Source organism: Diabrotica undecimpunctata, chromosome 1, assembly GCF_040954645.1.
Source record: "Diabrotica undecimpunctata isolate CICGRU chromosome 1, icDiaUnde3, whole genome shotgun sequence".
NCBI lineage: Eukaryota > Metazoa > Arthropoda > Insecta > Coleoptera > Chrysomelidae > Diabrotica > Diabrotica undecimpunctata.
This window is the reverse complement of record NC_092803.1, coordinates 126,038,849-126,055,164: the sequence shown is the minus strand read 5'-3', so window position 1 is coordinate 126,055,164 and position 16,316 is coordinate 126,038,849. Positions and strand designations below refer to the sequence as shown.

At 30.3% G+C, this 16,316-nt stretch overlaps 2 protein-coding genes across 2 annotated transcripts in view; one reads left to right on the top strand and one right to left on the bottom strand.

Annotated features, from left to right (window-relative positions):
• Cpsf160 (cleavage and polyadenylation specificity factor subunit 1) overlaps positions 1 to 329 on the bottom strand; it is a 69,634-nt gene extending 69,305 nt beyond the window's left edge. The window contains exon 1 of the mRNA XM_072519459.1: positions 47 to 329. Coding sequence (XP_072375560.1) covers positions 47 to 218 — 172 coding nt within the window. The 5' untranslated portion in view covers positions 219 to 329. The remainder of the gene's footprint in view (positions 1 to 46) is intronic.
• A 1,628-nt stretch (positions 330 to 1,957) lies between these two features.
• Positions 1,958 to 16,316, top strand: part of LOC140431555 (probable RNA-binding protein 19) — a 47,171-nt gene continuing 32,812 nt past the window's right edge. Inside the window, exons 1-4 of the mRNA XM_072519454.1 lie at positions 1,958 to 2,107; positions 2,159 to 2,363; positions 2,481 to 2,644; positions 4,998 to 5,324. Of these exons, the coding sequence (XP_072375555.1) occupies positions 2,072 to 2,107; positions 2,159 to 2,363; positions 2,481 to 2,644; positions 4,998 to 5,324 (732 nt within the window). The 5' untranslated portion in view covers positions 1,958 to 2,071. The remainder of the gene's footprint in view (positions 2,108 to 2,158; positions 2,364 to 2,480; positions 2,645 to 4,997; positions 5,325 to 16,316) is intronic.

The window sequence follows — 16,316 nt, the reverse complement described above, 5'->3', positions numbered from 1 at the left end:
TACAAAAGGATCTAACTACTGTTTACTCAATATATATTATAATTACCAGAATATCTTTCTGATCTTAGTCGAGAATCTACATCAGGAACTAATTTGTATATTTTGAGAACATTAGCGCCTGCTGTAACCAAACATTTTTCTACCTTGTTAAAAAAATAACAAGATATCGCATGTTCTACAGCTGTAGCAGGATGGTTTTGTCGACAAATTGAAAACATTTTTATAAATTTAATGTAATTTTAAATATTTTACATCAGAATTCATAATTCAAGAATACATGCAAACGGTAAACATCAACATAACCTTTGACTGATAGACCTAATTCTTCTTTTTTTATCAAAAATTCTTCTTCGCCATTTTGATCGTCACATCAAAGAATATAGACGCATATATGCGTCTATATCATCGAGCAAAAAGACAAAAGAGGGAATGTAAAGGTAGTGGGGGCAAAAATATTGTTAGACAGGAAGTGCCATCTTGAGAGGCCAAATTAAACAAGGAAAGAGAGTCTTTCCTTGTTTAAGAAATCAAATTTAGTTGGGTTATGTTATTATTTGTCCCAACTGTCACATTAAATCTTATTTATATTGAAGTTTTTTAACAATTGTTTCATATTTTAGACTGTTATCGTTAATATTTAATTAAAATTTTCTCGTCTAAGACACATTCTGAAAACTATTTTATAGCTACTGTTAATAAGTGTCGAAAAATTTAAATTTGGCGCATTCGCATTTCCGGATATGTCCGCCATCAGAGGCCACTTTTTTGGTCGCCTTTTCATAACGATTAGATTCCCTCTTTTGTCTTTTTGCTCGATGGTCTATATTCTTTGATCACATGCTTTTCAGCTATCAGCTAAAAAATTAAAATTTTCCATTTTAAATTTACACATTCCTAAATTGAATAGGCAGCCTAGAATAGGCTGCGGTGAAGATAGCTACAATGTTGTCTAGTAATTTAACTAAATAGGCCACTTGGTCCACAGCATTCTGTTTATCTGTTTCTATATTTTACAAGTTGAAGCAAGTATTCGCTTTCACGCAAATATTCTAAACACCATTTAATGTCTGTGTAACCTGGAAGAACTTATTCGTCCAGTCCATCGAGTTAGAATCAACCCAACATATTTTGCAGTAACATGATAGCCATCAATTTCTTTGAACTCAATTGTTCATCTAACACATTTCCTGCAAACTCGAAATTGAATCTTTCTTAATGTTCATTAATTGTAACGCCACCTTCAAGTATAAATATTTGTCTAATTCAAATATAAATATAATGTGTATGTGTGGAAATATGTGTAAAAAAGTAAATAACTACTGTCATGTCATCAAAAATAAGCAAAGCAAAGAGCCCCCATCCGCCATAAGTGCTTACGTAATATTTGAACAAGCTCTTACTTATATAATAACTTGATTTATCCAAAAAAACTTTTATTAAAACATTTTGACGTGACAACGTCTTAAATTAGGTTGTGGCTCGGAGTCACTCATGAAAAAGTGTAACGCCCGCTCACGTCTGTTACGATGAGTCACCGAACGAGAGAGAGGCCCGCCGGACCGGCGAATGCCTTGCGTCTCTCTCCCACTCAAACATGATCGGTCCGCTGCGCGCGCAGCACTAGAGAATTAGGCGCGTTGAATCGGTGCGTGCTTGTGTCTCTGTCTTTCTCGAGCGTTTTTGGCGTTAGAAAACTCACTGAAATAGAAATTAGTTAAGTTTAAGTTTACATGTACAATGTTTTAGTAAACAAAATATATTTCTATAGTTAAAATTTGTGCAGTTCTTATTTTCATTCAATTCCTTGTTCCTATTGTGCAATTTAATAATATTCATATCAATAAATATTCTACCGAGAAAAAGACGTTGTCACGTAAAATCTTCGCCCGTAAAACCGAATTGTACGGTCCTATTTAGACACGAAATCACCGCGAAATCTTAAATCAGATTCGGAGAAATTCCATTATAGCTAAAGAGAAGAAATTGACAGTTTGCGTTTATTTGCACGTGGTTGACGTGTGAGTGAATATAAATATAACCTAAACCTATCTATCTGTTAAAGGTATTTACAATGTCTCGTTTAATAGTAAAAAATCTGCCTAAAAACGTAAGTTAATTATAATATATAGGTAAAACATTTATACAAAAATAATTTTAGATCACCGAACAAACTATACAACAAATATTTAGCCAAAAAGGAACTGTCACTGACATTCAGTTAAAATATACACCAGAAGGTAAATTCCGAAAGTTCTGTTTTGTGGGATACCAGAATGAATTAGAGGCGGAAGAAGCAATTCAATCACTTAATAATACATTTATCAAAACAAGTAAAATCACAGTTGAAAACTGTGTTGCCTTAGGTAAGCCTAATACATAATTTCATAGTCTTTGCTAGAGGAATAAATATATGAAAACAGAATATTAAGTATAATAGTTATTGTAGTGCTCGTTGTTCAAGGTTATTATTTTTTAAATAGGAGATAAAAACAAACCCAAGGCTTGGAGTAAATATGCCCAAGATAGTGAGCAATTTAAGAAAAATAATAAAAAGGAAACAGAGTCTGAAAATAAAGAAGTTACTGAACAGAAGAAAACAAAAAAGAAACATAAATCAGATGAAGCAGAACAGTTATTAGAAAAGGTATGTATTTATCATATTTATTTTACATTTCTACACAAACTAATTCACTATTTTTGTTGGAAATAAGCAACAGTTTTACTTTAAAATAAGTTTAATTAACATTTCAATTTCCCCTTCAAATATCATTTTCAAAATACCTTTTGAGAACTATTCCCAACAAAAATAGTAATTTTTTTAAAAATTCTATATTTTTTTAAAAGGTAGTTGAAAACGATTTCTGAAATGGAAATCAAAACTTCAATTAAACTTTTTTTTTAAGTAAAATTGTGGCTTATTTCCAACAAAAATAGTAAATTAAGATACCACATCAAAATAGCTTCAGAACAATATTAAAAAACTAATTAGGTAAATTATCTTACATTTAAATTAAATCTCAATGTTACAAATTCCATTCAGTTTTGTAATGATTACCATAACTTTCTTATCTCTGGCTACTAGTTGCATTTCTTTACATATTTTGCTGTCATCTTCTTCCCCCTCTCTGCCCATTCTATAAATTTTCTTGATTTATTCACTCCTAGTGTTATGTTCCAGTTCTTCCATATGATCAAATAGCTTTCTAACTGCTGCCAGGAATTCAACTGCCATTGGATCTTCTTTTCTACTCTGTTTCAGCTAGTGAACAAATTTTTTTGATGTCCACTCCTCCTCATTTATTAATTTGGTGGTGAAATATGTTACAAATACAAAGATGTATAAGGTGAAAAAGATATATTTTCTCTCATAAAAGCATCCAGCAAAAAGACAGAAGAGGGAATGTAAAGGTAGTGGGGGCAAAAATATTGTTAGACAGGAAGTGCCGTCTTGAGAGGCCACATTAAACAAGGAAAGAGAGACTCTTTCCTTGTTTAAGAAATCAAATTTAGTTGGGTTATGTTATTGCTGATGTTATTGTTTGTCCCAACTGTCACATGAAAGATTATTTGTATTTTCTATTGAAGTTTTTTAACAATTGTTTCACATTTTAGACTATTATTGTTATTATTTAATTAAAACTTTATTATGTTCTAGTGTTAAAAAGACTGTATTATGTATTAATATTACGTAATATTAATATTATGTAATATAACAAATAAATAGATAAATTAGAACCCCTACACCACTGTATGATTATTGTGAAGTGTCATGAAATTTAAATTTGGCGCATTCACATTTCCGGATATGTCCGCCATCAGAGGCCACTTTTTTGGTCTCCTTTTCATAACGATTAGATTCCCTCTTTTGTCTTTTTGCTCGATGCATAAAAGTGAGAAAACTGAAATGCACAGAACATCTTCTTCTTCTTCAGGTTCATTCTCCTATCGGAGGTTGGAAATCATCATCGCTATTTTAATTTTATTGGTTGCGCTTCTGAATAATTCTAATGAGCTGCAACTGAACCACTCTCTCAAATTTCTTAGCCAGGATATTTTGCGTCGTCCTGAGTTTCTCTTCCCTTGTATTCTATACAAGAGAAAAACACAGAGAAACAGGAGATCTAGCAAGATCCTAAAACAACCTTAGATGAATTTTTATGTCACAGGTACATTGTGTTTAGTATATTTTGTATATACACTTGACTGTAATTTATTTCTTGGTAAAACATCAATTATGGTTGTTTTAATTTTATGAGGCACTTTCATGTGATCTTGTAGTTTCTTTAGATTTTTCTTTGACCTTTAATCCACACTTACTTAAATATTTAGTTGCATCTAACATAAAACAGTCAAATAAATGTTTTATAAGTGGTGCCCATCCAAATACTCCTTTTGGCTCTCTTTTAAAAAAGGAGACCAAATTTATACTTCCTCCATTCCATTATGATGAGTCAGTGTGTATACATTTTTTATCCTTTAGTCACTTACTCAGTTATGAAGGCTTTTTTACAAAATCCAATAAGTTATTTTGAACTCTAGAAATATTTTTGCTGGACACACTTCTTATGTGATAGTAAGCTGAAATATGCCAACCTTTTAATGAATTGGTCTTAATAACGGTAAACTACATTCTTTGTACACAAAACCAAGTATATGATGCCTCCTCCAGAGTCTTGTGTTTAGGTTTCCTCATTCAGAGTCTTGTGTTTTTAGGTACTACTGGAAAATATTTTGCATACATACTACTAAAATGGCCTGATCATATTTTTTACTAACCTTTACAAAAATGGTTTCTATTAATATTTCTGAATTTTTCATTTTTATCATGTTTTTGTTCAGTTTACATAACATGTATTATAAAAACTGATAAAAACAGATTTCTTGCATTTTTTTATTATAAAGGACATACACATTTATAGTTCATTATTGTCTCTTCATTGTCATTTTTCTGTACATGATGTAAGTATCTTAATATAATGCTTTATTTATAATTTTAGTACAAAAATGATCCATTGTTTGAAGAATATCTACAAGTTCATGCCCCAAATGAATCCGAAAAGCTACACAAGCTTAAAACTATGCAAGCAAATGAAGAGGAAGAAGGAAATGAAGAAAAAAATGAAGATATAAGTAATTTACCTAATGAAGATAAAGAAGAATCTGATTCTAAAAGTGAATCAGAAGATGGTAATCAGAAATTAGCTAATGAACAAATTTCCGATTTAGAGTACATGAAACAATTAATGAAGGGTGAAACTGAAAGGAAGCCAAGGGAGAAAATGAAAAAGAAGGTCAAAGAGCAGATAAAGTTGTTTACAATTAAGGTAGGTCTAAATTTATGTGCTGACTCAAATATTTCATAATCTTTTGCATGAATAGAGTAAAAGAAAATGCTTTAGGGTGTTTTATGAAAAGAGTTTTTGTAAAAAAGTGAATTTAAGTTCACGTAAATTCAAGTAAGTTAAGTTATATTTTTCTTTTTATTCTTCATATTTACTGAATCTCGAAGAAATAAATTATTTATAAACTTGAAACAATACGAGTAATAGAAGGAGATAACACAGATCATTGAGAGACAAAAGAAATGAACAATCAATTATAGCACCTAATGCTTGTACTCCTAGTTACTTACCTACTTTAATGTATAATATTTGGTAACTAATGTAAAAGGAAATAGTGTTTCAAATAGTATTTACAAAAATATGCCACAATAACAATGTTACAATAAGTAAGCAAATGGATGGTCTAACTCAAGGCTAAGAGGAATTCTACAAAAAAGGAGACCAATATCTGAAAATATATATACTATGCTACATTTATCTAGTTTTTCTTTATTATATATCCATTAATATGCTGAATCTTCTTTAAGTGACATCCTTACATACCCCTCAGTTACGAAGGTTGGCTATTATCATTGTAATTTTAGCTCTCGAGGCTGCAAGATAACCATTCTCTTTTGTTTTTTATCTGCAACATATTTCCCCAACATAAGCTTTGTTTGCACTGAATGAAAAATATGTCTGTCAGACTTTGGCCTCACAATTTTTTATATATTCTGTGATGAGCGATTTTTAAGATTATTTTTAGCATATTATTTATGAGGCCGGTGGTCAGAGGTTTGAAACATTACTTTTTGTGTCAGTGATGACATTTGTCACTCACCATGAATGTGATGGTAGTTGTTCCCACTTTGGTGACTCCATTTAGTTTATTAGCAAATTTCATTAGCCATTGCTACTTGTGCAATGCTCACGGATTTAGAAATTGTGTTTTCAGTCAAAAACTCTTAAGCTCATAGTTCAAATACCCTTGCTAAAACTCTTCTTCTGGAAGCACCCCTGCACCTCAATTGAGTTCCCATGTCTTCGAACACATTTTTAAAATTGTTTAGTTGGAATGGATGAGAAGACCTAATTAACAATCTGGATGACCTGATCAAGAAATATAAAGTACAATGAGTGAGTGCTCTTACACTTTGGTGTAAAATCATTCTTGATACAGTGCCTTTTATTTATATGCTCTAATTATGTCAAATTATTTCATGGAATACATATATGCTAGAAATATTCGAAAGGAGGTTAAAATGTGTTGTGATTTTATCATCCAGCCTCAAAAGCCCACTGCTGAACATAGGCCTCTTCCTCGTGTTTCCAACCCTGTCTATCTTGCACCACTTTCATCCAGTTTTTATTTTTTCTTCTTAAATCGTCAGCCCATCGTGTAGGTTGTCGACCGACGCTTCTCTTGTCTTCCCTTGTTCTCAATTCCAATAACTTCTTTGTCCATTGCCCATCCGTCATTTTAGCTATGTGTCTTGCCCATCTCCATTTTCATCTGGCTATCCTTTCGATGACCTCAGTCACCTTGGTTCAATATTTTTTGCAAATTTATATACGCAGTATGCTCTGATAACCAATTTAAATAATTTGTCTATTACACATATGTCACTTATATAATCGAATGATGGAGTCATCTTGGTTCTTCTCCTGATCTTCTTTTTTTATTTTGTCTCACAGAGTTATTCCTAAAATGCATCACTCTAGTCTTCTCTGTGTGACTCTTAGTTTGGTAGCTGAGGCTTTTGTTAAATTAAGTGTTTCTGCTCCACATGTCAAAACTGGGAGGATACATTGATCAAATACTTTTCTCTTCAGGCATTTGGGCAGCTCACTTTTAAAAGTTTTTCTCAGTTTTTTTATACTGTCCTCCCCTGAGTTTGATTATCCCTGCCAATTATAATTTCATGTCCTAGGTATTTATATTTATCTACGAGTTCTACCTCTTGCCCACTAATAATGATGTTCTGGTTGGGTATCAAATTTGTCATTATTTTTGTTTTTGAGATGTTTATATTTATAATTGGTTTCAAATGAGTGTAGAGTAATAAATCATGAAGTGTCATAAAATTTGCCTGAATTTCGGTGTCGTCATGGGCGTAGGCAAATGGACGGATGTCAACTTCGTCGTCAAAAATTGATGTACCTCAAAATATCATATTTTGGATATTTTGTGATAACCAATTTTATTTAATTTTTCGATTAACTTATTCTTCAAACTCGTATTCCATTATATGGTCATTAAAGCTAATTACATTTTTATTTATAAAAACAAATTCACTTCCTTACTGAACGAATAAAAGCATTAGAAGAAACTGATAAGGGTATGACGCACCTCCTAATATTACTAAGAACTAAAATAAATCAACATGAAGACTAATAACGCGTAATGAGGTTTTACTTACACTTTCATTATAATCCCTCTTTTATTTTATTATTATCATTCGACATTCGACATTCGAGTTAGTAATTGTTACTACACCAATTAAACGTACAGTAATATTGTGATATAGAAATAGTGAAAAAGTTATAAAATGGCGACATTTACTCCAAAGAAAAGAGGTGTAAAAAATTCTCCGCTATCTGTTAGTGAAAAAGTTATAATTTTAAATGTATATGATTGCATAAAACACGATCACCCTAGTTTGTCTGTGCAAGAAAGTGTTGAGCGATGTGCCCGAATGACTGGAATTGGACAGTCCACGATTTTTAAATTATTGCGAGAAAGAAAGATATCAGGCCAGTTAAGTCCATGCAAGAGAAAATCAGGAAGACCAATAAAAATCTTAGGTGAAGACACCAAACGTGACATTCGAAGAAAAGTTCATTCGTTTTATTTTAAAAAGGAAATACCCACCCTTGACAAAATACTAATGGAGATAAGCCAAGATAACGATATTCCTTTGATATCCAGAAAACTTTTATGGAAAACTTTAAAAAGTATGAATTTTTCCTGGGAAAAGCACAATCGAAAGGCACTATTACTGGAAAGTGATGAAATCATTTGCTGGAGACGAAAATATTTGAGAACTATAAAACAGTACCGCAGAGAGCACAAGAAAATTTTTTATCTTGATGAGACGTGGATAAACGAAGGTTATATAGTCCAAAAAATGTGGCAAGATAAAAATGTAACAAGTGCTCGCCAAGCTTTCATAGAAGGCCTTTCGACGGGTATTAAAGTGCCTTCGGGAAAAGGGAAGAGGCTTATAATTGCTCACATTGGAAGCGAAGAAGGATTTTTAAAAGAAGGTTTGTTAAGCTTTGAGTCGTGTCGGACGGGAGATTATCATGAGGACATGAATTCGGATGTCTTCGAAGACTACTTCGGGGAAATGTTAAAATTTCTTCCAGCTGATTCGGTCGTGGTTATGGATAATGCAAGCTACCATTCACGGCGCATAGAGAAGGTACCAACTTCAGCTTGGAGAAAGCAAGAAATTATTAACTGGCTGTCAAATAAAGGTATTCAGTTTGAGACAAATTCAATAAAGAAGGAACTACTAGCCGTAGTAAAACAACATAAATCTCGCTTCATAAAATATGCCGTAGAAGATGTAGCAGAAAAGTATAAAGTAACTGTGCTACGCCTACCGCCATATCATTGCGAATTAAATCCCATTTAACTTATATGGGCACAAGTTAAAGGATATGTTGCAAGGCACAATACCACATTTAAAATGAAAGATGTCAAGGTATTGTTTGATCAAGCCATTATGGAAATCACATCAGAAAACTGGCAAAAAGCAATCCAGCATGTTTTAAAAGAGGAAGATAAAATGTGGGAACTGGACAACTTGGTCGATCAGGTGGTTGACCCTATAATTATAACACCAGGGGATGATGACAGTTCTTCGGATGAAGACTATAGTGATGTAGAATTGTAATAACGTATCCAGTAAAGTTTTTGTAGTTTTTGTGAATAAATTGATTTAAACTCCCCACAAGTGTTTCAATATGTAAAGTTCATTCGTGTGTGTTTGTGAGTATTTCCCGATTTCGGTTCGTATATATTTTATTGTTACATTTTATATTTTTTTAATAACACTGTTCTGCTGTATTACATTTTTATTTCCTTTAATATGATTTTTAAGAATGCATATTCTTTTGTCAATTAACCCACTAGCGCGCCTCTGGCTCAGTGTTTATCTGTCGATAACAATGGACTAATCCCTTAAAACAGGGTGATACCTACCTGCTCTTTATGAAACGACAGAATTTTGCAATGCGGACGGAATTTATTGACGGATTATTGACGGATTACCCTGTAGCGTTTTTGAATACTTCATGAGATTTTATTACTCTACACTCATTAGAAATAGATTATAAACCTTCATTTTCTGTAACCACAGCCCTGTCCCATCTCTCTTGCCATTCCAAAGTCTTCAGCTATTATGACTATATCATCGGCGAAACGTAAGTTGTTTAGATATTCTCCATCTATTTTTATTTCCTTTGTCAGCCAATCCATATTCTTAAAAGCATGTTCCAGTACAGTATTAAAAAGTTTAGGTGACATTGTCTTTGTCCTTGTGTAATTGCCGCTCTATTTTTATGTGATTACTATTAGTATGTAATTTTACAGTGGTTGTTGCCTGTAAGTAAATATTGTATAATAATTTTGTATACCTATAGTCTAGCCTGCATTCTTTAAGCGCCTGTAGTATTTTGCTTAGCTCAACTGTGTCAAAGGCTTTGTGAAAATCGACAAATATTACCACTAGAGGTTTATTGTATTCCATGACTTTCTCTATTAGCGTTGTTATGCTTTGTAGATGGTTTAGTTCCGTAACTTTTTCGGAATCCTGCCTGTTCTCTTAGTTGATAAGTCTTTAATTTTCTTTCCATTCTTTTAACTATTTTTGGGGCAATATATATATATATATATATATATATATATATATATATATATATATATATATATATATATTGTGACGATTGGGGTTTATAGAAAATAATTTATAAGTTATATACTACATAATATTAGATATAAAAAAGTATTTGATTATTTTAAATAAGTTATATACTAGAGAATTTTATAAAAATATATTTATGTGAGGGCATTTTTAATAAATTAGCATATAATAATTGTAAAAAGTTGTATTTTAGTAATTTTAATGTTGTAAATAGATTTAAGTGAGCCATGTGCCTAGGCAACCAACTATACATACTCCAAGTGTCAAATTAAGAATCATAATTACGAATATAAGTGGGGTTATATTGTTTGAAATGTGTATTTTATTAAATTAGAGTGTTAGTTACTAATTTGAATGTTTATTCTGATCTGAAAAGCCTAAATGTAAACAAAATTATTAATAGAAAAGAATGGAATTCTCTGGATCAGCGGAGATGACCATTGTTTACAGTCGAACATTCTCGATATAATGATTATGGCGGTGGATCGAACAGATATTTTTTTCGAGAACATCTATATGAAAGTAATGGAACAAATTGGAACATGATATCTTACGAGATGGTTCTAGAATCCAAAAACATATAAATACCCGTGATTTGGATTCAAGAGGGCAGTTTTGGGCAGTTTTGGAAGTTTTTAGTCAGAAGTCAGGCCAGTTCATTATGAAAGTTAATAGACACATTTAGTTAGTGAATAGTGAAGTAAATTGTTCAGAACTTTCAAGAAGTCAGTCAGAAAAGTTTAGTAAGAAATATGAAAGTTAGTTGGAGTCAGTGAATCAGGTACAAATAGTCGAATTGTTTGATATAGTGAGTTAAATGAAGATTAAAAATTATGCATATAATTAATGCACATTTATAATTATACACAAATAATTATTGAAGATTATAAAAGTATATTGGAAGAAATTAAATTATATTATGGTTGGAGATTAGTATAAATCAATTTATAATAATTGGATATTGGTATATTGAAAAGAAGAATAAATATAAATGCTGTTTGCTGGTTTGGTTGGTGGTGTATAAATGCTGGTGAAGAAAACTATATCTTAAATTGGTAGAAGCTGATAATTGGAAAAAGTAATTTCACAAAAAACAAGGATAACTGAAGTACGAAGACATTCAGTGGTGATTAGAATCTATATAGTAGAAAACAGTTCATTTAGGCATTCAGTGAAAGAAAGGTACAAAATTTTGTTAATATAATTTAGTTAGTGTCATAACAATTTCAATTTTGAAGATAGTTTTGTTTAAATTTTAGATTGTCTATAGAATTTAATTAGTTTTATAAGAATATCAATTTAAAGATAGTTTATTTTAAATTTACATTGGCTAGGTTAGATATATATATGTGTGTTTCATAATAGTTATAATAAAGATAATTTAAAAAAGTACTTACAAACTAATTCTTTGAGAACCGCGATAAAAACCCTATATATTATATTATTAAAAATACTCATTGCTCATCATTCAAACAAAAAACACATCATAACAATTTGGCACCCAACGCGGTGGCTCTCTATTTAAAAGAATTAGTTTGGGAAGATAAGTGCTCTCATATAATTAAATTAATTATCAGTAGAAAGAAAAAGTATAGATTTTAATTTTAATTATATTTGAACAAGTAAAGTCTCAAAATGTCTCAAGGAAAGAAAGGTACAAGAAACAAAAAGAATGAAGAAGATGTGTTAGTAGAAACACAACCTATACAAGAGGAGAGTTTAGTTCAAGTTCCACAAGATACTGCAGAAATGAATCCAGAAAGAGAGGAAAATGTCAATATGGCAGCTTTGATGTCATTAATGATGCAGATGAACAAGACAATAGAAGAGAATTCAAAAGAAGTCAAAGAAGACATGAAAAAAATGGAACAGAAAATGGAAGAGAATACGAAGAAAATGGAAGAGAATACGAAAAAAATGGAAGAGAACACGAAAAAAATGGAAGAGAATTATAGAAAATTAGAAAAGAAAATAGAAGATAATAATAATAAAATTGTAAAGCAAATAGAAAAACAAATGGATAAAAAACTTGAAGCTGCAGAGAAAAAAGTAGCAAATGAAATAAAAAGTATACGGAATGACTACAAGAAAAGGATAGACAATGAGAGGACAGAAGTAAAGAGGATTATTCAAGATAATAAGATAGATATAGAACAGAAAATAGAGTTACAGAAATGTAACTTAGAAGTAAAAATTAACGAAGACAGGAGAAACACAGAAGAAAAATTAGACGATATACAACAAAATATCCAAATAAATTGTAATCAAATAAGAAATGTGGAACAGAGAATAGATGATATTTCACAAATGAGAGACATAGGGAGACCTTACTTAAATTTAACAAATGAGACTGGGATTAAATTCTCTGGTAATATAAAAAATTTGCATCCTAGAGTATACATAAATAGTTTAAAACATAAATTAAGATTTGTGAATAATATTAATGATATTAAAGATTATATTAGAGTGACATTAAATGACAATGCAGTAACTTGGTTTGCTAGTATTGAGAATGATTTAGATAATTTTCAAACATTTGAAAATACATTTTTAAATTATTATTGGGGTGAATTAGAGCAAGCCAAGTTTAGAGAAATTCTATATTTTGGAAAGTATAATCACAATTTAAAATCAAATATGGTAGATTATGCATTAAAACTGATAACAGTTGCAAAATATTTAGAACCACCACTTAGAGAGGATGAAACAGTCTTAAATGTATCTAGACATTTTGATGCTGATGTTGTCCAAACAGTAACTGTACAAAATATTCAAACAATAGATAGTTTTATTAATTTTATTCAAAGAATACAAAGAGGCAATATGACAAGTAATAATAACAACAGAAAAAACAATAATAACTTTCAATATAATAAAAATGATATTCAACAATATAGACAATCATATAACATTAATACTAGGTATGGTAATAATTTACAAAATTTTAATAATAATAACAGTAATCCAAATAGACAGAACTTTAATAATAATACTAGTTATAATAGACAAAATTTTAATAATAATACTAATTATAATAGACAACATTTTAATGACAGTACTAATAATAATAGACAAGATTTTAATAATAGAAGAAATACAGAGCGACCTAACTATAACAGACAGGTAAATTATTGTGTTCGAAGGAATAGAAGCTGCGAAGACAGGGAACAAAATAGTACAAGGCAGGAAAATGTGAGTAGAAGTCATAGTAGGGAAAGACATAGGACATCAGATCCAAGTGGTCAGATACAATCTGACAATTCTAATAATCAAAATTTTGTGCAGTAAACTTTCTGAATTACAAGTTAGGCCATTGCTATTATGAAAAACCTTCTGAATTTATTTCTTTAGATGAAGATAAAATTATTGAATCTATTAATTTAATTTATATAAATGCTTTGGCCAAAAATAAAATGATTAAAATTATGATAGATACTGGTTCAGAAAGTACTTTAGTCTCGGAGAATTTTATTTTTAATACATTAAAACTATCAAATATAATAAAGATTCCAAAAATTAAAATTATTGGTGCAAATAATAAGAAGTTGGGTGAAATTGATAAACTAGCCAATTTTAAAATTAATATTCTTAATAAAGAAATTAATATGCAAGGATTTATTGTCAAGGATTTATGTGTTGATATATTAATGGGAAATGATGAATTGGACAAGAAGAAAGTAAAGATAGATTTTGAAGAAAAAATGGTAACTTTGGAAGGGCAAATAATTAAATTTATGCAGAAAGATGAGGTGGAAGAAGGAATAAGAGTTGATAGGATATTATTGAAAGAAAATAATGATGTTTATGAAGAAGAAATGTATTTTGATGATAGGGAAATGTCCCAAAAGAATGTAAAGAATAATTATTGTAGTGAATATTTAAGGAATGGAAATTTTAAGCAGATGGATGCCTACGAGGCGGAGTGCGTAAAATTGGAAGCAAGGAATAATGAGTACATAATGAAGAATAATGTTATTTGTAAAAAAGAAGATATGATGAAAGTTTTAAATTGCCCTGAAGAATATAAATCAATAGCCATTTCCATATTGCAGCAACACAAGGGACTTGTCAATAAAGAAAATAGAATTGCACAGAATTATATCCATAGTATAAGAGTTAAGGAGGAAAAAGATTTTAAAACAAGATCATACCCAATACCATATAAATACAGAGAAGAAGTAAACAAAACAATTAATAATATGTTAGAAGATGGGATCATTGAGAAGGCAGACACACGTTTTATTAACCCCATAGTAGTAGTACGAAAAAGATCAGGTGAAATCAGGTTATGTTTGGATGCAAGGAATATTAACAAGATTACTGAAAAGCAATTTGAAGCACCAATGAGTATAGATGGAATATTAGGAAGAATTACAGGAATGTCATTTTTCACTAAAATCGATTTACAGCATAGTTTCTGGTTAATACCTCTAGAAAGAAAAAGTAGACAGTATACAGGATTTCAGATAGATGGAGTAGTATATCAATTCAAAGTAGTACCATTTGGACTTCAATCATCTTGCAGTGCTCTATGTAGATGTCTTCATGATATTTTGGATCAATATGAACATTTTGTAATTCACTACATTGATGATATATTAATTTTTTCTAAAACGGCTGAAGATCATGAGAAACACCTAAAAACTATAATAAATAGATTAGACAAAGTTGGACTAAAAATAAATCAAGAAAAATGTACATTTTTTCAAAAAGAAGTCATATATCTAGGTTATAAACTTAACACTAAGGGAATGGAAATGGATCCAGAACGGACACAAGTCATTCAGGAATATAAAACACCACACAATTTAAGAACTTTAAGAGGATTTATTGGAATAATTAATTATTATAAAAGGATGATACCAGATCTAAGTATAAAAGAAATTCCATTACTTGAACTACTGAGAAAAGGTGTAAAATGGAGATGGGATCAGAGAAGAGAACTAGCATTCCAAGAAATTAAAAACATTTTTCTGTCAAATTTGAAAATATACTATCCTGACTATACACAGCCATTCATACTAAGAACAGATGCATCAATAGAGAGATTATCAGGGGTATTATTACAAATACATGATGGGGTCGAATACCCAATACAATTCATTTCAAGAATTACAAAGCCACATGAAAAGGGTTACTCAGTTTCAGAATTAGAACTAGCAAGTATAATACACTGTGTCACAAATTTAAGATTTTATTTGTTGGGTAATGAATTTACAAGAGAAACAGATCACCAAGTTTTAACATCTATATTAAATAACAAATATGGAAACAGTAGAATACATCGGTGGAGTCTAATATTGAGTGAATACTCATTTGAAATCAAATACATTTCTGGAAAATCCAATATAGTGGCAGATGCTTTATCAAGGTTAGAAAATACATCACAAAAAGGGCAGCGAACAATAAAAATTGGATTAAATCAATTAGTAGAAAGTACTGGATTATATTCTAAAGAAGAAATTATAAGAGATCAGATCAATTTGAGTGAAAAACAAAAAGTCCTTAGGAAAGATGGAGTATATTATAAAATAATAAATGGCATAGAAGTATATGTAATAACTAGAACTTTAGCAAAGAAAATATTGAAAAATTTACATAACAATTATATGCATATTGGTTCAAGAAAGCTATGGATGCTATTTAGGGACAATTATTTTGCAAAGAATGACATAAGTATAGCAAAAGAAATTACTACCCAATGCCCAATATGTCAACTAAACAAAGAAAAGAATTAAAAAAAAAAAAAAAAACTTACTGATAGATCCATTTCATAGATAGATGGTAGATTTCTTTGTTGTGAATAAATTTGACATCATACTTGTTGAATTTTGTACATATGGAAATTGTTTGGTACCCTAAAAATCATAATTTGGGGTTAGATACAGAATTGATTGTGTAAATGTCTTTATAAAAAGTGTAAAACTTACCAATTTATATTGAATGGAAATAATTCCTAGATTTTGTCTATAAATAAACAGAACACAATATCCATTATATTTTTAATTAAGGTTATATTTTATTCTCTCCATTTGACATGACAGTTTGACCATAGAATAGCCGA